The sequence below is a fragment of the Diaporthe citri genome (assembly GCF_014595645.1).
Source record: "Diaporthe citri strain NFHF-8-4 chromosome Unknown scaffold_1, whole genome shotgun sequence".
Classification (NCBI taxonomy): Eukaryota; Fungi; Ascomycota; class Sordariomycetes; order Diaporthales; family Diaporthaceae; genus Diaporthe; species Diaporthe citri.
This window is the reverse complement of record NW_025064846.1, coordinates 2,105,070-2,124,751: the sequence shown is the minus strand read 5'-3', so window position 1 is coordinate 2,124,751 and position 19,682 is coordinate 2,105,070. Positions and strand designations below refer to the sequence as shown.

General features: G+C 55.3%; 7 protein-coding genes across 7 annotated transcripts; 2 read left to right on the top strand and 5 right to left on the bottom strand.

Annotated features, from left to right (window-relative positions):
• Positions 1 to 909: 909 nt before the first annotated feature.
• INS49_000552 (uncharacterized protein) lies at positions 910 to 2,225 on the bottom strand (the record flags this gene model as incomplete). Its single annotated transcript, XM_043161389.1, has 3 exons — positions 910 to 1,479; positions 1,686 to 1,970; positions 2,055 to 2,225. 3 exons carry the CDS (start codon positions 2,223 to 2,225, stop codon positions 910 to 912), a joined length of 1,026 nt encoding a protein of 341 aa, XP_043029895.1.
• Positions 2,226 to 3,711: 1,486 nt separating this feature from the next.
• On the bottom strand, positions 3,712 to 6,936 carry INS49_000551 (uncharacterized protein; the record flags this gene model as incomplete). Its single annotated transcript, XM_043161388.1, has 8 exons — positions 3,712 to 4,776; positions 4,849 to 5,124; positions 5,188 to 5,306; positions 5,586 to 5,605; positions 5,681 to 5,779; positions 6,244 to 6,290; positions 6,353 to 6,603; positions 6,675 to 6,936. 8 exons carry the CDS (start codon positions 6,934 to 6,936, stop codon positions 3,712 to 3,714), a joined length of 2,139 nt encoding a protein of 712 aa, XP_043029894.1.
• A 495-nt stretch (positions 6,937 to 7,431) lies between these two features.
• INS49_000550 (uncharacterized protein) lies at positions 7,432 to 10,129 on the bottom strand (the record flags this gene model as incomplete). Its single annotated transcript, XM_043161387.1, has 8 exons — positions 7,432 to 7,664; positions 7,763 to 7,947; positions 8,007 to 8,499; positions 8,575 to 8,668; positions 8,724 to 9,002; positions 9,069 to 9,153; positions 9,487 to 9,850; positions 9,904 to 10,129. The coding sequence occupies 8 exons, from the start codon at positions 10,127 to 10,129 to the stop codon at positions 7,432 to 7,434; spliced, it is 1,959 nt and encodes a 652-aa protein (XP_043029893.1).
• Positions 10,130 to 11,011: 882 nt separating this feature from the next.
• Positions 11,012 to 13,480, bottom strand: INS49_000549 (uncharacterized protein; the record flags this gene model as incomplete). The annotated part of the gene is made up of 6 exons (XM_043161386.1): positions 11,012 to 11,652; positions 11,709 to 12,155; positions 12,209 to 12,317; positions 12,370 to 13,259; positions 13,321 to 13,358; positions 13,413 to 13,480. 6 exons carry the CDS (start codon positions 13,478 to 13,480, stop codon positions 11,012 to 11,014), a joined length of 2,193 nt encoding a protein of 730 aa, XP_043029892.1.
• A 1,708-nt stretch (positions 13,481 to 15,188) lies between these two features.
• Positions 15,189 to 15,859, top strand: INS49_000548 (uncharacterized protein; the record flags this gene model as incomplete). The annotated part of the gene is made up of 3 exons (XM_043161385.1): positions 15,189 to 15,391; positions 15,478 to 15,694; positions 15,749 to 15,859. The coding sequence occupies 3 exons, from the start codon at positions 15,189 to 15,191 to the stop codon at positions 15,857 to 15,859; spliced, it is 531 nt and encodes a 176-aa protein (XP_043029891.1).
• A 542-nt stretch (positions 15,860 to 16,401) lies between these two features.
• On the bottom strand, positions 16,402 to 16,938 carry INS49_000547 (uncharacterized protein; the record flags this gene model as incomplete). The annotated part of the gene is made up of 4 exons (XM_043161384.1): positions 16,402 to 16,542; positions 16,577 to 16,741; positions 16,793 to 16,828; positions 16,885 to 16,938. The coding sequence occupies 4 exons, from the start codon at positions 16,936 to 16,938 to the stop codon at positions 16,402 to 16,404; spliced, it is 396 nt and encodes a 131-aa protein (XP_043029890.1).
• A 671-nt stretch (positions 16,939 to 17,609) lies between these two features.
• Positions 17,610 to 19,174, top strand: INS49_000546 (uncharacterized protein; the record flags this gene model as incomplete). Its single annotated transcript, XM_043161383.1, has 2 exons — positions 17,610 to 17,879; positions 17,945 to 19,174. The coding sequence occupies 2 exons, from the start codon at positions 17,610 to 17,612 to the stop codon at positions 19,172 to 19,174; spliced, it is 1,500 nt and encodes a 499-aa protein (XP_043029889.1).
• Positions 19,175 to 19,682: the final 508 nt, after the last annotated feature.

The following is a 19,682-nucleotide window of genomic DNA, read 5'->3' as shown; positions in this document are numbered from 1 at the left end:
GTGTTGGTATTGTAATTTTGCTGGCCTCCAAAAAAAAAAAAAAAAAAAAAAAAAAAAAAGGATTCTCGGCTGGCCTCGAGGGCGGGAATTATAAGGCGTTTTTGGTCTCCCCAATGGACACGGGGAGAAATTTGATGGGCGTCACAAGGGTTTTGTGTTTGCCTCGGGGGAGAAACTCATGATACCTCATCTGCGCGGGAGTTAGACTTGCTGCATCATGGGACGTGTTGCATCAGGAGAAAGCTGCTTGGCTGTTCGCTCCTGGCTGGATGGACGCGGAGTCACATAATCATAACAGATACGACTGATCCCAGGTCGGGACAGCAGATAATCAACGATACAAGCCCGTTTGCCTCCTCGGGTCTTGATGTTACAAGATAACTTGCTTGGATCCGTGATGATCTAACACTGACTGACTGACTGAAATGCGTGGGCGCTACCGTATATAGAAGGTATCCTGAACGCCCAGGGCCGAATGAGGTCCTTGAAAAAAAGAAAAAGGAGCCCTATGCAGGAAGATGCAGAACCCGATGCAGAAATGCAGAACCCGATGCAGAAATGCAGAATGCTTAGGCGGACGTGCCCGTACCAGACCAGCATGCAATGCTTGTCAACCTTACCCAGCCCGACCTGACCATTGCTCCTGACCGCCCGACGAAAGCAGCAGATGATAGTAAACGCGTGCATGCAGATGAAAAAGAAGAAAATTCGTTCGCCGGGTATCGTGGCGTGAGACCGTCGAGGTCCCGTCTTCGTCGCGTATGTTCGTTCTCCCCCTTGCTGCTCCTCGACCGTGTCTCTTAAGGCACTTGATCATTGCCTGTGGGTCGAAACCCCTGACGGACACTGTTCCGTCCCAGATGGCCCCGACAGTGATAGGCGCCAGAAGTTATTCTCGTAATTGTGTCTTCAGCAACACTTCTTTCCCCTGCGCTGCTCAGCGTCTGGGTGGTGCTCCCCGTCCTGTTGCTGCGCGCCCGCCCCCCGCTCGATGGTCACGGCAGGGGAAAAGTTGGGCGAGAACAACCACGACCGCCTGTCCCTGCCAACCCTGAAGCTGCCCCTGGGGTTTGCCCCGTCGAAGTAGCCCCCGGGACCGCCGGCGCCTTCATAGCTGCTGCCGGCGCCCTCCTGGCCGGGCGTGAGGCCGGGAGTCGCAGTAGCGGCCAGCAGGGCCGCCGACATCTTGCGGTTCTGCTCGACGAGCTTCCGTGTGACGACCCTGAACACCTCCTCGACGCCCTCGCCCGACTCGGCGCTGATCTCGTGGCAGGCGTCCCAGCCTACTTCTTGGCCCCAGAACCCGGACGACCGCTTCGAGGTGGGACTACGGGGCTCGGCGGACGTGCAGTCGCTGCTGGAAAAGAAGCCGCCGCTGCCGCTGAGACTCCCGGCGCCGGGCGCGCTGAGGTGTCCGGGGGTAGCGGTCGGCGGAGGCGTGGAGCTAAGGCCCGGGGCGAGATTCTCGGCGACGTAAGCCTATATCATCCAGAGTCAGCTGTTAGAACAGCAGGGGAGAGAGCCCTTGCGAAGAATGGTGCAGCGGAAAGCTATCTTCCCATAACCTGTCCCGCAACCTACGACTGCGACCTCCCGGTGATTTGTGCGAGGAGGCCAGGCAGCCCAGGGACAGGCAGGATGACCGCTCTCAGACAGCGGGCATGTAGACTCTGGGAGCTGCTTACAATGCAACGTTCGAAGGGGACCTCGCGCTTGGAGGGCTCGCGGGCGACCACGTCGGACTTGGTGCCGACGACGTGGAGGACGATGTCGTGGGGCAGGTTGCGGCGGAGCTCGGTCAGCCAGGCGCCCATGTCGGCAAAGCTCTGGGCGTCGGTGATGGAGTAGCACAGGATGCAGGCGTTAGCGCCCCGGTAGTAGAGGCGCGAGATGGAACGGAACCTTTCCTGGCCGGCTGTAAGTGGCCCAAAGACGAGATGGTCAGCATTTGGGTCGGGGGCACGGCGGAGCTAAAAGCCGTAGGGGTGAGACAGTCGCGACGCGGACTTGACTCGAGACCTTGACTTGCCTGTGTCCCAGATCTGTAGTCGCACAACGGTATCGGTATCGCTGTCGACGACGCGCTTGGTCATGAAGCTTGCGCCGACGGTGGAGGTCAGCTGGGAGGGCTGGAATGCGCCCTTGCAGTACCGCATGACCAACGAGGTCTTGCCGACGCCCTGCGAGCCCAGCACGACTATCTTGGCCTCGAGGGCCGACGACATGGTGGCGTCTTTGTGTGTATGCGCGCGGGGTTTCGTATCGGACTGGTTGGGCCCTGGCGTGTGTTGCTTGGAGCCTCGCGACCGCGCGAGATGATCCCCGGCGTCTGATGCCCTGATACCCTGGAGGGATTTGCACCCAGCTGCTGGTGTTGCTATTGCTACTGCTTATCTCTATCGAATCGGTGATGGAATGAACGGAAGCGCCGGTGGCAGCTTGGCATGCTCGGGAATTGGGTTCTTAGGAGCGCGTCATGTTCGTATGTGAAGCCGTGGTGATCTGCGCCGGTGGGACCTGGATGACGACAGGGCAGATGCGTTACACTGGGAATGGAGCGGGAACTGGAGGTAGAAGGAAAGAGAAAACCGAGGACAGGAGGCAGAGGACAAGGAGGAAAGAAGGAAAAGAAAAAAAATCCAAAAGGAGGGTGACGGGAGATGAGATAGACCAACAGCAACAGAGAGGAGGAGGGCAAGTGAAGGCGCCGCAAGTTGTACCAGCTGACCAACTGCCCCTGCTAGCAAACATGTCAGTCAGTCCGTTCCGTCTTGTCTGCGAGTCTGTGTGTCTGCAGCAGGCAATCGCATGGGCTGCCTTGGGTGGCCCAGGGAAGCCGCATGTGGGATAAGGATACCGCCCGCAGGGGTCCCAAGCCTTTCCACGGCACTTGGCGCATGCACTTTTGTCGACGGGGACGGGGAGAGGAGGATTATGCGGTAAGGTAGCGCATCATCGCAGCTGCATGCAGTACGGTGGGATTTATCCTACTACAACACATTGCAGAGCACAAGGAAGAGGTCATTACACAAGATACACGGATTTCCATCACACTGGCTGCAGACTGGAAGTTGTCCCACAGCCAAAAAGGTGTGCCCGTTAAACCAAGCGCCTAGGGCCGACGGTTGCGAGCTGGGGGCTAATGTACCTACCCTCTGCATCTCGCATCGATTCTCGCATCAGCCGCGGAACCGAACCTGCTTACTTGTGCATGTGTATCCATGTGTGTGTCCGTGGATTTCATTTGTCTTGAGCCGCTCGGCACGGTACTTTACAGAACAAGCAAGCCGAGTTTCATTCGCGTCCTTTCTTTGTACTTGTCTTTGTCCATGACTGCTCCGTCGCTACATTCTTCTTTCCCAGCTGGATCTCAGGAGAATTTCTCCATCACAGAAGTTCCCCATGCCAGTTGTGTCACAAGAATATCAGGGCGAGTTGTATGTGAGTCAATGATGGCAGGAACAGAGATGCCCCCCCCCCCGGGGGGGGTGTTGATCTTGTGATATTCTGAGGCTTACTGCACCGCCAACCTGACAGCCTCTAGCGCGTAGGCCCCACGACCACCGCCGCCACCACCACCAACACTAGAAACCAAGAAAGAATCCATCTCTGTCTGTCTACTCTGCCCTTTGTAAACTGTCTGACATACACACTACACACACAACACGCACGCACAAAAACAGAAAGAGAAGAGAAGAAGAAAAACCACATCTACAGCTTCGGCCTCTGCGGCGGGTTCGCCAGCGGGTCGTACGTCGACCAGGCAAGGTTATCCGCGGGGACGCCGTTGCCGTGGTTGAACAGGCTCCGCGTGTCGACGAGCGAGGGGTTGAGCTGGTCGACGCTGGTGCAGCCGATGAGGCGCATGTTCATCTCCATCTCGTCGCGCAGCAGCTGCATGGCGCGGTCGACGCCCTCGAGCCCGTAGGCCGACATGGCGTACAGGAAGGGCCGCCCGATGCCCACCCCCTTCGCCCCGAGGCACAGCGCCTTGATGATGTCGGTCGCCCGCCGCACGCCGCCGTCCACAAACACCTCGATGCGGTCCTGGAGGCCCAGCTCGCGCAGCCGCGGCATCGTCTCGGCCAGCACCTCGACCCCGGACCGCGAGAAGTCCAGCTGCCGCCCGCCGTGGTTCGACAGCACGACGCCCTGCACGCCCGCCTCCACCGCCCGCAGCACGTCCTCGACCCGCTGCACCCCCTTGAGGATGATGGGCATCTTGGTGATGCTCTTGAACCAGGGGATGTCCTTCCACGACAGCGCCGGGTCGATGAAGGACGAGATGGCCCGCGCCGCCCCCTGCGAGTTGTCCGTCTGCTGCCCGCTCTGCACGCTGCTGCCCGCGTCGTCGAACTTGCTGCGCATGTCCTTCTCCCGCCGCCCCAGCTGCGGCGCGTCCACCGTGATGAAGAGCGCCCGGCACCCCCGGCTCTCCGCGTGCTGCACGATCTTGCGCGTGATCTCCCGGTCCTTGTTGACGTACAGCTGCATCCACTGCACCTGGTCGCCCTCGGCCGCGTCCATGATCTCGTCGAACGAGCACGACGCCAGCGTCGGTATCATCTGCACCACGTTGTGCTTCTTCGCAGCCCGTGTCAGCAGCACCTCGCCCTCCGGGTTGCCCAGCTTCCCCAGCGCCGTCGCCGTCACGTAGAAGGGCATGTCCACCTTGGTTCCCAGCATCGTCGTCGAGAAGTCCACCTTCTCCACGTCCACCAGGATCTGGGGTCTGAACCATATCCGGTGGAAGGCGGCGTGGTTCTCGCGCATTGTCTAGGTTTCTGCGTTAGCACTTGTATTTCTATACGTCACTCATCCCTGGCCAGGTAAGCCTGAGGTGCTCACAATCTCGTCGTCAGCTGCACTGGAGTAGTAGCCCCATGCAGTCTTCTTCATGATCCTCCTGGCGACTGCCTCAAAGTCCATTAGGTTGTAGCACTGGTCGAGAAGAGGTTTTGTCTCGATGAGCTTGAGGCGCTCCTTCTCCTCGGGAGTCACCTCCTTCTCCTCCTTGGCGACCGTGTTCATGTCTACATCACCAAGGTGCTTGGACTTGTCCAGATACTTGTCCAGGGTATCTGGAGGGTGAATGGGCTCAAACTCCTCTGTAGCATCTTTACCCTAGAACCTGAGCGTCAGCCACTTGTCCAAGGGGACGTACAGAGAGCATCATAGTAGACTCACGGCATATTTCAGGATGATCTTCATCCCCCCCGGGTGCTCCGGAAGAAACTCGGTCACATCATATGCCTTGCCGTGCACAACCACCCAGCAGTCCTCCTGGGTGCTGTGCTTGGCGACTTCTTGTCCTGTCAGAGGCATATTGAGGACTATTCAAAGTCTACTGATGCTGCAGGTGAGCAGGAGCAATTGTCGGGGAATTTGCTTCGGCGGTCTTTTAGTGAGCACGACGCAGTTGCAAGCCGAGGAGGATTATAACCAGGCCGATCGGAAAGATGAGTGGGTTAGATAGGCTATGTGATGGCGAATTCCCGAACCACAGACTCTGAATCAGCTTCCGATCAGGCGCGGCTAGCTCAACCGCAGTACCGGAACTCTCGAAAATGAATGCCGTCACCGACCGACAGAATGGATGTGGCGCCTGGATTTGGGGTCCCGGAAAGTCAATGGCATCTCCTCTTAGCAGCCATCCCGGCGGCGGGTGGCCACGGATGACCTTATTAATACATGCCGAGCCGTTGGACCGTCCAGACCGGACCCCTGCTCGCCCTCGGGTGAAAGAAGCGCGGGGAAATCTTCTCCACACTCGAGGATTCTGTACAGATACTGTCGCAGCACGGCGTTTTACATGTACGGAGCACACTGATCTACAACGCCAAGGCCGGGGTAAAAGATAGCCCACAACAAGGTTGCACAGCCAGACATCAGAGCAGAGACCGCATTGTGGTATGAAAGTTGAGCGATGTTGATCTGTACGGTGGAGTACCTAGGTCTAGTGGTGAATCATACTATACTGACAAAGACTGGTAAGAGGACATCCGATACCTGTGTGTATCCATTTTCTTGGAACCACATGTGCACACATTCATCCTGTCTCATCAATCTAACTCGGCCATGCCATAGTCCTTCACATACAACTGCAAGGTGAGGCTACCCCCACAGGTTTCCGACGAGTTTCCGCTACAGGGGGTTGCGCACTTCGCTGCGTCTGTTGGCTTCGCGAGAGGGTCGAGCTTGTCTCCACACCAGCATTCGGTGCCGTATTGCAGACCAGCATACATGTAAGTGTTGTAGCTGCACAGGACGAGACACTTGTTGCTCGTCATCTGGTTGACGCCTCAGTCATGGTGGTGCCCGAAGAGGAGGAAGCACAGGATGCGAGACGTACCTTGTCTGTACTGAGGACTCTGTGGAGAGCCCTCGAATTCTGGGGTTCGGAATAGCAGCCCTGAGGAGTGTAATTGACCTTGGGCACCTGCAGTGTGAAGTTCGACTTGTAAAGGCTGAGCAGATTGCCTCCACCGCATGTCTCAGTGAGATCGCCAATGCAGGGAACAGCACAGCTGCTGTCAGGGACCTGGTACGCTGAATCGTGGAGGCGATATCCACAGTAACACTCGTTTCCGTACTCAAGGCCGTCTGCAAGGCAGGTGTGTCAGCAATGGGGGCAACCCGCAAGGAGAGGAGCAGTCGTCGAATATCAGGCATACAGTATCGGTAGCCCTTGCAGAAGTCCTGGCACACGCCTATAGTCAAGCGCGGGTGGGTGAGGGTGGCACGGCTGAGAGCACGAGTTCCGGTCGCCTCTCGGTAGCAGCCAACATAGCTGGTACTCAGTGGAATGTGGGCGGATCCACTGTTGTTGATCGTAACATCGGTCGTGACATTGGCAGTGACATGGTCCGTGATGCTGACGACCGGATTGGCGACGGCGAGGGAGCACAGGCCGACAAGGAGGATGGAGGAAGCCATACTTGGGTCGTTGTGCCGTTGATATGATGCGTCCGATAAAGTGTACAGTGAAATTGTCTCTGCAAGGGGAGCAAAGGCTTCTGTGACCAAAGGTTCGAATGATGCTTCAGAGCATGATCGGGGGAAATGTGGAATCGTCCTCGAACGGAGAGAAACCGAGAAGAAGGGGTCCAGGTATAGATTGTCCCAAGGAAGGCACGATGACCACAGCCGCGTGTAGAAAGACCTTCCAACATAACGGGTCAGCTAATGGAAAGAGCGAGTTTGTCTCTCCTCGAGGGGCTCCCAGAAGAGACAGATCGCGACTTCTCATCTAAAGGACGAAGGGGGACCTGCACACCGAGGACTTGATCTTGGGAGCCGCGGGCGACGGACACTTCCACGCATTCCTGGGAAACTGCAAAGTGAGATTCGAAGGATGCATAAGGGCATATCATCGTCAGCCCCTTGAGTCCAAGGAAGGGGTCGCCCAAGGCCTTGCAGCAGATTCCCTCATCAATAGATAGACCCTCGCGGCGAGAGGCCAAAACCTCCGGAGGCACTGCTCCGGTGCCGCGTGGATATCCGCGAAAGCAGCCCAGCCTTCTTCTCACGGCTAACGAAACTCGACCGGTCTGATTCCGGTGTGAACTCCACTAGTGAGCCGGGCTCAACATGAGACCGTGGGAATATTCCCGTCCTCCCTTTCGAGTTCGTTCCGCTCCAGCACCAGTGCTCCTGGTGAGAATCTGTATACTCAATGGTTTTCGTCAGCCTTGCTCTTGGATTGACAAACCCAGCCTCACATCCAGCGTAAGCGTCCAGCAGGTTTAGACATTCAACTCACAGCCAATATTTGTGATGATCTCTCCCTTGCTAAATGAGAGCCACTCGCTCGACTTTCCCCGGGCCGAAAACTTCCACCTTGCTATTGCACGCATGCTGCTCGATCCCTGCAATCGTGTATCATTCTTCTTTGGCTCGTCGAGTTTGACAGTATCCGCTGGAAATGCCGCGTATTGGTGATCTGACCTACCTATGTTGTCAGTTGAAGATACCAAAACCCCACGGGACTGGGAGGGATATAGTACCATCCGAGACACCACTCCCCTTGGTACCGGTCAGGAAATATTACACCAAGTATCTTTGCACCGGAGGCGAAATTCACAACTTCTTGTCCGTCTGTTGGTCTCTTGATACTGCTTGTTGGTGTGGGCCTGTAAGTCTGCATGGCAGTGGCCGTTGGCAGGACGGCCAGGTCACGCATAATGGTTGCAAGATGTGACTTAAGTGGCATAATCAAGAAATGCAGATCGTAGTTGTCTGCATAAGGCCCTATGTCGGCGTCCTCGACGACCGTGAGGCCTGGGACGTGAGGCAACGGCCGTGGGTGCCGCGCAAGGTGGTGGAAAATCTGCTTCTGGCTGAAGAAGACCGTCGCGTCGTTAGGTTGGGTTGTACGCCCAAGCTGAATGCAGAAGAGGCATCCATAGACCTGATCACCAACGTGCTTAGCTGGCATGTGGCTCTTGGAGAGAAACCGGAGGCGGAAGCCGATCCCAGCTGATTTGAAGTTCTCGCTCGCTGTGCCCGTCCGACGTTAGATGTCACACTGTCTTTGCCTTCATCCCTCCGGGTGAGTCTTGGGGTTCGACTAACGCTCCTTGTTCAGATCTTTCTCCACAGCCGCCCATTCAAGTTCGAACGGACACGATTTGCACTTGGCGACTTCTTTGAACCCCCCGGAAAGGCCCTGGGACACTGTGAGCAGGGGGTTGAGAAGCGTCACGAGTAGGTACAGGGCTCACCTGCTTCTTTATTCTCCTGACCCCAGGGCCACCTTGTATTATATCCATGGAACCTTGACAAAACCCCTTAAATTGGTAGAACGAACTGTTCAGAGTCACGCTGCAATCTTCTGGTATAGGCGGCGGCGGTCGAAGGGGAGGGGCATGTGCGGTGGTTTCGCCGTCCACCGGAATCAACCCGTCAGGCACATCTTGCCTAGTATTCGCCAGCACGCTCGGGCTACTATTGACTGGCAATCCCGAGGACTCGGCATTCGAGCGCGCGAAGAGAGGCGGTACCTGTAGCGATTGCCCATGTCTGTCAGAAGACACCGAGTCCCTGTCCACTGTTGAAACGGGGCTCACCATGTCAACATAGGACTGTCTCTCACGACGGTGGTCCGAGACAGAACCCTGGCTGGAGACTACTGTGGAACTCCCAGTGGAGGCTCTGGTGCTGAGACTAGATGGTGCTGCCGGAATACTTTCTGTGCTCCGGTATCTGACAGATGCTGCAGCGAATTCGGGTCGGGGCCCCAAGCGGCCATTGCTGTATTGAGCATTCGAGAGTCGGGCAGGACTCCGAGGTGGCACAGCAGGGAATGATAGACTATTCTGTCCAGAGGACGGAGATAGATTGCCTCCAGGATAAACATCGGAGCCAAGAGCGGACCCAGGAGAGGATGCTGTGGTTCCTGGGCGTTGGGCCGTCCGGCCTAGTCCTTCCCTAGACGTGTGAAATGTGCGTGGCCATGGACCACAAATGGGAGGTGACGGTGCGTACTCCTCTTCAGGGTAGGGCAGCACCGCAAATGCCCCTGCCGGCGTTTCTTCAAGTGTCCTGTCCAGCTTGGCCACATGGCGTAATGCATCGTGTATTTGTCCATCTGCTTCGGGGCCCTCAGGGTACGGCAACGGCGATTCCGCGTACGGTGATATGGTTTCAATCACCGGAGACGTTGTACTGTCCTGAAATTGTGGTGATTCGAGCTTCATGCGAGTGATGACATGGAGAATTCGCGGTGCGGCCTTCCGAGACAGTGTGTACAGCTCTGAGAACCTGCGAGCATCGAAGCTGTCGGCTTCCACATAATCCTCAAAATCATAAAGAAAATCACTGAGCTCCTCTGTGAGCTCAGATATAGGCCCTGTTGGATAGTTAATTTTGTATGGAATTTGGACGGGGACAGGCGACTTATACCATTGTCCATCAATGCATCCACAAAATCCAGACCATACTCGTCGTGACCTTTCCGGCATACTGGCTCTATCTTTTTGAGAGCTCGCTCTCCCTCTTTCACGAGGATTTGGGCAGCTCTGAGCATTTCACCATCTCCACTGTCCTCCGCGTTGTTGATAGCGGCTTCCCCATGAGCCACAATATCTCTGAAAGGAGCTAGAACCAGATCGTCGACAGTTTTATTCATGTTGAAGTCCTCGAGAAGCAAGCTTTAAGGTGTAGCAAGTACGTTCTGCTTTCGATACCAAAGTGGCCCTATGCACGTTATGACGGGTCCCGGGCGAGACTGGACGCGCAGTCAAGCTGACCCGAAGTGGCTTGCTGTGGTGTGCTATTGATAAGGCTGTGTCACCAGCGAGTTCGTAGGCGCAGTCGGGTGTTTCCCGCAGAATGAAACATGATGGTGCAACTCGCGGCATGTCCACATGAAATGCGCAAATAGGATGAAGCACCAGACGCGGGAGAGGCAGAGAGGCTGCCCGTGGCAGATTCCAAAACCATGGGCCTTGACCAAATACTTCATCATCATCTCGCAGTGCAGCGCTCTATCACCAAAGTCACATGTGGTTGTTGTGTACTAGGTAGTACCGCATGTCTATTCAGCCCCGGTCTAGGCAACAGGCGGAGCTGGGTCTAATTCGACCCCACGAGTGCTCAGCCTACGCAAGGCACATTGCACTGTCGAGACCGGCCTGATGCTCGATATCTCTATTAGGCACTAATCTTCACACCCTGATTGACGAACTCGATTCGGGAGCTATCCCGGAAACGCCCATTGAACATGTCGCTTGGCACATAGCTAGCTAGTATGTGAGCCTCGCGATGTGCCTTCTGACCAAGGCTTGATGCGTTGTTGTGGTCATGCCTTTATCCGAATGGTTCGACGCCCGACTGCAGCAGATTGAACGTTTCTCCCAAAGGAGGCCGAATGACTCCACCCCCCAACCACAAACGCCGGGCAGAGTGAAAGAGTAAAATGAAGCAAAACCGTTACGACTCCTCCTTGCGCAAGCAGTTTACTCATGCGAGCGTGACTGGCCGAAACCATCCACTGTTGACTTCTTATTGTTCATTGTGCCTTTGTCTTGTTTGCAGCCGCGGCCTCGGAGATCAGCCCTCGCCCGATCTGGATAGTTTCAGCGGCACCGCGCTGTCGCTGCCAGAAAAGCTGTTCGGGCGTTCCCGAGCCGGAGATGGATGCCTTGCGAGCCTCTTCCTCGAGAGCCTCGCGAGTGATCTTCTCGCCGGCGCTCAAATTCGCTGCAGCTGCGTTCTCCGCAAAGTCTTCACCCAGCGTCTCCTGGAGATGCAGCTTGCGCATTGCAAACCGTTCAGCACGCTCTTTCTGCAATCCAGGGCTGTCCAAGCTGCCAACCACGTAGCGGACGACAAACTGGACGACGAGGTAGAGATGTTCAGCGAACAGGATGCTGAGAAGTAAAGCCCAGCCTGTGACGTTGGATGGAACACCATCAGGGCCATATGGGTCTTTGTTGAACAAGTAGACAATCGCGGCGCTCGTCAAGCTTCCGAGCCACGACAGGAATCCCAGCGAGGTCAACCAAGGACCGATGGAATCAGATCTCCAGGGAACCGGTCTCTGGCTGCCAATAGCGATCTTCATTGCATCAGATCGAGCTTCAATCCAGTTGTTGACGAGGAAAGAGCAGGCAGTCAGGGGCCAGATCACAGAAAATAATGACAAATAACCTGGATTTGATCAGTCACCGGATGCTCGAAAACGTAGAAGCTGGCGCGTCACATACCAAACTGAACCACCATCTCGCGATAATCCACTGTCACGTCATACTTGTCCAGCTCTGCCTCATTTCGAATGCGCTGGAGGAATGCTGCTTCTTCCTCAGGGTCCTCAGGTCGGGGAGTGCCATTCTTGGCGGTCTGCACTTCCTTGACCGCTTTGAAGACCTTGCGCTTGATCAAAGGCACCACGCTCTCCAGGAGCAGGTTGACAACCTGCGCTGTCACGGTGAAATAAATGATCTGTTTCTTGAGCCTATCTGGGTTGATCTCAAAGGGTTGGATCTCCACTTTGCCATCGCTCGTAAAATGTTGAGCAGTAACGTGCCAGACATCGAGGTAAGGCACGAGAATCTTGCCGAAGGGGACGTAGACAAATGCCGTCAGGATGATGGGTAGATAAGAGACGATGAAGTTGATAACAAACATCTTCTGGACAAAGGCCGCTTGGTGCGCTGTATGTTTTATTAGCGTCTCGCATAGCCTCTAGATCAATTTGAGAACTCACAATCATGTGTCTCGTAGTTCTCTAGGTGAGTCAACTTCTCCGCCAGGTTCGTAAGAATAGTGGTCAGTGCCGGCATGAACACTGATAAAAGAAGAGTGGGCAAGAACACCTGCTGCATGTTAGTTCAAAGCTCACAAGTCGAGGCTGTGTCGGACACTTACGAGGTATTGCTTGAAGGGGCCGTTGTAGACCTCGGAGATGAAGATCTCGATCGAGAAGCAGGAAATGATGAGACTCCCAAGGACAAGCAGGCACACTATGGCGAAGGGGAGCTGTAGCAGCTGGCGCTGGAGCCTCTTGAATGGAGAGTAGACCTTGATGATCTCGCCGGTGACCGGATCTTGGGCCTCCCGTTCAAACTGGAACTGTGTGCGAGGATGCTGGATACGAGAGACCCCCCGCACACCCCACTGGACAGCGAGATCGACTTCCTTCTTTTTCCAGTACTCGAAGAACACCACAGACCACAGGCAGTTCACGACGGCGTAGAACCACGAGAACTGGCCTAGAATTAGCCAAGCGCCGAAACCGAAGGCAGCAGGGAAGATGAGAAACGAAAAGTAGGCCTGCAAGAAGGCAAAGTAAAAAGCGATCTGCTCTCCGAACTTGTCGCGTATCTGGTTGATGTCGTCCTCCTCAATGAAGTACTTGGTGCTCAACTTCTTGATCCACTGCCTGTTGGATGAGTGGTTGTGGAGTGGGAAGATTGACTTGACAGATTTCCACTGGCCGGACCCGGGTGTCACGCCCGCACCGCCCTCGTTCCACGGCTTCGTGATCAAGAGGTAGACAAGCCTCAGCTTCTCAGCCTCGGAAACTGGCTGCTCCTGGAAGTAGGAGGTGAGGTCCTTGCTGGGTGCTGAAGTGCGAACACCGTACAGCCAGTCCTGAACCCTGTACCGGTACGCATGCTGCTTGAGAAGGTCCTCGGAGGCGACCTTGACGAAGACCAGAAGAGATGAGTTGTCGCCGCGGCGGACTTCTGTGGCGAGCCCTACGCTGGATAGCGCCTCGATGAGTTGCACAAAGGCAGCTTCTGCTTTGGTCGAATCTGTTCATGTGTCAGTGGTAGCTCCCAAACGCTGCTACCGGTTCCTGTACTCGAAGCTTACCCTCGGGCGGGATGTGGTAGTGAATCACATAGTCAACACTGGAGGTTTGTCAGAATATACAGAGCTGTGAAGTCCCAAGGCCCTTGACTGACTTGAAGTTTGTGTTGAACTCTGGTCGATCTGCATGATCCGACCTATACAAGCTCCGCAAGGTCGCCATACTGCTGGTTTGTAGGTGCTGTATGGCTGCGGAACATGCAGAGTATGTGAAAAGTGGATATGGCCGAGGCTTGGTAGGGTCCTCAGAGAGGAATTGATAGACTGGTGTTATGTAGGAAGGGCTGAGGGGCTGAAGGGGGAGGTGACGATGGTGGTTGAGGAGGAAATCAGGGCTTGTGAACACCACCCACGTCATGGTGCTGGAGAGCTCGAATCCTTGCTTTGCGAGTCGTGTACATTGCATAGTCTAGCCCGTCTACGTGTATTCCGTGTACCACGCCTAACCAGAGGGTGGGAACGAATCTTGATCCGTGCTTCACCTAGAGGAGCTACCCCTGTCCAAGCCTAGAATACCCTGAATGAATGTAGGAGAACGGATATTCACACCTACAAGAACGAATGGTACACTGGTACATCACTGGCGCCACAGCTGCAGCCAGTGCACCACCCACGACCTAACACCCATGCACCCAACACCCACACACTCAACACCTAAACACCCAACTCACACACCTGATTCACATATCTAAGTAGCATACTTAATGATCCCTAACCATTTAAATTAGCTCTAAGTATATAAATCAAGTGTGTGAATTGGGCATGTGAATTGGGCGTGGGTGCTGGTTTAGTGCTGGCGATGTACCGGTGTACCATCCGTTTCTGCAGGTGCAAATATCCGTTCTCATATCTAGTACTGCACAGGTTGTTTCTGAAGAACCAAGTTCGAAATCAACCTTGGTAGTCCGACAATCTGGAGAGCATGCATGCCATTTGGCCAATCTCTCTCGTGAAAATTCTCCGGTGCAAGCGAATTGCTGCAGGGTCAGCAAGTCAGCACACTTGGGGCGGGCATGGAGCCCCCAATATCACAAGCCTGATTGTCATTGTCCTAGCTAGGACCTTTTACCAGCACTGGACGGTTCGCCTCCTGAATTCACCAGCCTTGATACATTTTTGTTGTGGAAGATGTTGATCATATTACCGATGTCTCATTCGAGTTCCACATCTTCTTGATGGTAGCTAAATGTGCGAACCGCTGAGGCCAAGGTTCCAAGGCCCACGGACTTCAAAGTCTGAGTACGTCCAACCGTGAACCATAAAGGATATCGAAGACGGTTCTCCAACAGTCTGAAAACAGCATCCCTAGTCCACAGATACTTGCTGTCAGGGTGCCTGTTCAGCGGCGACAAAGAGTGAAGTTCAGTGTCATGTCATCGTTGCATTTGCCTGCGAACTGCGAACAAAGCCATTTCTGGGTGCCGGACCAAGTTCGCCTGGGCAGTGATGACGCGAATGAAACCCTCTGTAACTGTTGCGGGTCAGACAAATGGCTGGCTGGCTCTGCTGGTGGCCCTCGCCGGGACCCTTTCTTGGGGTTTCCAGAAGGCTGGGGCAGGCTTGGATTGTTAGTGGCTGACCTGCATGTGCCAGCAATAGATCGCCTCCCAAGCCGCAGTACGCCAGTCATGGGGTCGGCCCCCATGACGTCCAGATAGCCGCCGTTAGCTGTGGTGTAGTCCCCTGTGCACGCCATCGTTCAACCCAACGAAACACAACTCGATCTTGTTTTGCATCACAACATCCACGGAGCTGTCATCGCTCTTTTGGTGCGCTTCGCGATATCCGATTTCTTCACATACACTGCCCACTCAAGCAGGCACTGAACACCGAACCTACAGACCGCTATTCCCTCGATAACAGCCTTCGCCATGAGGCTGTCCGCGGCGCTTGTCGCGCTCTCCGCCGCCGTCGCCCATGCCGGCTTCGGTCTCAACTTCGGGGGCAGTCAGGTCACCGTGAACGAGGACCTCAAGATCCCCGGTGACTCGCCCCTCGAGCTGTGCCCAAAGGCACACGACGAGGACATCATCACCATCGACAAGGTCGACCTGGTTCCAAACCCCCCAAAGGCGTGCGTACACTTGCCCGGCCTGGAGGCCTACATGGACCCACAGATAACTCAGAGCTACTGGCTAACCCTGGTGCTTCCCGCGATAGTGGACAAGACCTCGTCATCAAGGCCTCCGGCACAGTCTCCGAGCCCATCGAGGAGGGCGCCTACGTCGCTCTGCAAGTCAAGTACGGCCTGATCCGTCTTATCAGCACCAAGGCCGACCTCTGCGAGCAGGTCAAGAACGTCGATCTCGAGTGCCCGATCGACTCGGGCGACCTCACCCTGACCAAGACCGTCGAGCTGCCAAAGGAGATCCCTAACGTGAGAACATCACTGCCCTTATCTGTTCATGACAATTGCTAATCGTCGCGCCAGGGCAAATACACTGTTCTCGCCGATGTGTACACCAAGGATGACAAGCCCATCACTTGTCTGACCGCCACCGTCGTCTTCAGCTCCGACAAGGCTGCTGAGATCGAGCTGTAGCTGGTCGAGCAAGGCACTTTGCTTTAGCTCCTTGGGGCATGTCACTATATGGTAGCAACTTTTCAGTCGAAGGAATGGAGAACGTCGATTCGGGATTGCATTCGCCTATTGTGAAATATATTGGGCCGGCGTTGTTGCGTTTCCTAATACCACAGTCCGCGAACATTGGGGCTCTTTATGTCATGTCCATGTAGTTCGTTTTGGGTGAAGAAGGCGCATGCCAACCACAATGTCATCGCAGCACAAATACCAAGAACATGAGGATGAGCAGTAACGAGTATGCTTGGATGCGCTTAGTACGCCATGTCACCGCTTGGGGATATTGCTCCTAGGTCTCAACAAGCTACCAATGCCCTCGTCAGCCTAAGATGAGAAGAAAGTGCCCACCCTTCTGATACATGTCCCAGTCATAGGCAGTCGAGCCCAACCACTGCCGTGACTCGCGATATCTCGTTCGACAGGAATTCCTGCCTGCCGGCTCGACCCTGTATGTCCCTCATACATTGATGATAGTTCCCATCGAATCCCCAACAGCACGCTCCTTATTCTCCAAACAGCCGGCGCACCCTCCTCAAGACGCTGTCCTTCTCAGGATCATAGGGGTGATCTTTGCTCGGTATTTCAAGGATAGTTGGGAAGGCGGCGGTGTAGGTATCGATGCGGTGGCGTATGCGGTCGGCGATCTGGAGTGGGAAGACAGGGTCAGGCTCATGTTACCATCTCCCGAGCAAAGGAATTGTAACTTGCGTGTTGGTTTATCAGGATAATGCCAATGTCCTTGCGCTCAATGAGCTTGTCGAAAGTGGACTCAATGGTGGCGTTGTCGGTCTTGTTGTCCACCACCAGGAAGTTCTTCTGCGAGTCTGGGCCTGTGGTCACATGCTGTCTAAATGTCAGGTACAATCTCCTGCCGCGTCGTCCCGAGAAACTTACACCAATGCCGGCGAGGAGCAGACCCGTTACTGAGTCCTGGGAGTCGGTCAGCGGAGGAAGGCTATATGAGCAACCGACCCTGAGAACCGTACCTCGTCACCGATCACGGCAAGAAATTGCCTGTCCCTGTAGTCTGCTTGTGACATATTGCTCAGTTCTGTCGCGCGAGAAGAACGGTTGGAGTTGAGACAGGCTGCTGATGTTCCGCCTGCTCACCCAAGGTTGGCACTGTGGTAATGACGCTGTTTGGGCCAGGCGGCTCGGAGCTCTGACCACCGGATCCCACAGCTATCGCTGCCTGCCCGCCCGCTAAATTTGGCAACCAGCAGGCCCAAGCCTGCCGGCGTCTAGCGCTTTGTTCCGCTGCCTATTGCAGCACAAGGCCGCAAGCGGAGAGAGAGCTCCTTGTTCCTGGAGCTCACAGATAGCTCACTCTGCAATACATAAGAGGTTATCCTGTAAGGCTATATCCTAAGGAATGTTGCCCCACGAGCGATTGTCCCACAGCAGGTCGTTCCACTGCAAGTAATCCCGCGGCAGGTTATCCCACAGGCCATTTCTGCATCTTGCTGGTCTCAAACGATAGCAGACAGTCATTAGTGGGGCCTGCCGTTACCGATCTCCCGTCGGATTTCCACACGTTGCCCGAGCGCAATGTAAACAATTCCCATCTCTTACTTCGTACGCTCCTACCAAAGACCACCGACCAGCAACCAGAACTAGCACCCAGCATCCAGCCACGGGTAGCGCGCGCGCGTGCGACACCGCCAACCTCAATGCGACCATAAAGAAATCATTTTTTGAACCCATCGCAGCGATGCCTCCCCGTCCCCGTATCGTCCGCCGCCGCCCGCTCATGGAGCGCATCAAGGCGTTCTTGGACCCGTGGGATTACCTCCTCTGGTTGTCTGAAGAGATCGAGACGAGGAACTTCGGCTCCAAATCTCTGGGGACCCAGCTCGGCCTAGCGCTTAACTTCGTCTTCATACTTGCGCGTGTATATGGGTCGTCTTCGGCAGGCGGCGACAGCGACGACATTTTCAGCGATTCGGACTCTCCTGCCTCGACAGGGTGGCTTGCCTATTTCGTAAGTTCATGGACCGCGCTCGCACCGAAGCTGATGTCGTCTTACTGACTTTTGGGGCTCATTAGGCATATTCTTTGATGTGGGACCTCGTTGCTTTCTCAGCATGGAACCTCTTCTTCACGTTCTGGCGATCCCGCGCATACCGATTCTTCGAGGCCGACGTCGAACAGCCACTTAATACACCTTCTGCGCATCGTGTGCGAGTGCAGTCCTCGCCAGCGACTTCATCCCCTTTGCGAATTCTCAGCGACCTTACCGGCGAAAGCGCCGACTCTCGTGCCCACCCGGACAGGACCCGAGATGTGTGGGAGCTGCGAATGTGGGATCCAGTGCCAGCGTCTTTGCAGCTGGTGTGCCTATTCAGCCCCTTACATGTGCTCATATACATGATGGCCCTCCCATTGACACCCCTCGATCCACAACCCAGTGTGACAGTCTTCAAGTGCATCGTTGAGCAGGCCGCAATCTCTGGCCTCTTACTAGCCATGGAGTCTGCTTTCAGTCGACAGAAGAAAGACTCAGAGCTTGTCAAAGGGCAGGTTATGAAAGAGTACGACAACAAATATGTTCACCCGCGTCTTAACCCCCCAGTGGTCCGAGACGTGGGCACCCAGTGCGGAGAGGATGAGGAAGGGAATGAGTGGGAAGATATCCAGACAGGGACGCCGACAACCCTGATTCGACGCCGCTTTCAGACTCATCCGAACCAAAACTATGCCAAACATTTTGATCCGGACGGCTCAGGCTATGCACCTCCCAGCGGCTCACCGAGCCCTGCATTGTTTACCCCGCTCAACAACAGGCCTAAACAACCTGATCTGTTCCAGTCCACACTCAAGACGCGCCCATCGCCGCTACGCCAAGGCATGGCAGCTTCCAGGACGCCAAGACTATCACCGGAGAAGTCTACGATGACAAACACGGGGACTAGCACAGGGACGCCGTACGGAGGAACGCCTCACGGAGGGACGCCCTACGGAGGCAGTCTGGGTGTATACAGTCACGCAGAGTCACCTCTGAAGAAAGCAGCTAGTATCGCCGATATTAGAGGAGGCGGCGGCGGCAATCCATTTTCACCCAAAAACTCCCGGGAGCTGGCTGCCATGGAGCAGAAGGACCAGGCCGAGAGGATGATCCGAAGGAATAGCCCGGTCAAGGAGCGCCGCCCTAGTGGTTTGGCCTCAAGCATGCAGCTTGACGGTCAGGTGGGCGAGGAACCTGAGTCCAGCCCGAACCCTTTTTCCAGGATGGGACAACACCGCGGGCGCTTCGAGAGGTTCCCTTCTAGATGGTAGGCGTCTGTGCCGACGTCTTCCTGCCCCCGAATAGTCAGGCGAAGCAAAGCGAGGTTAGAACATACAAGGTGATATTTGTGACTTCTGGTTGTGTGGTGAACTGGGGCTGCTAAGCCCTGCAAGGCGACGTTGCTTGCGAGATTGTGGCGGGAAAACACACGACAGACTTCCCACGCTGCCAATTAATCAATCATTCAGGATTTTGTTGAGCGTCAAGGTGAAGCCGAACATGCGTCTAAAGGTCCAGTACTGGCGCATATGAAGGGATACGTTGCTCAAGATCTCGCTACACAGGCGCCTCAACAAGACCGTTCTTTTCCTTTCCCGAGGTCACAATGGATGGACAGCCTACGGCCAAATGGCGAGGTATCGAGATGGGATGGGTCGTCGGCTGGCGACATGGTGGTTACAGTGACCGACGATAAGTCGCAGTCTGTCTGCCCTTGAAGACCGAATTTGTTCAGGGCATTTTCTACTTGCATATCATGGCGTTGCATGCAGAACGGGA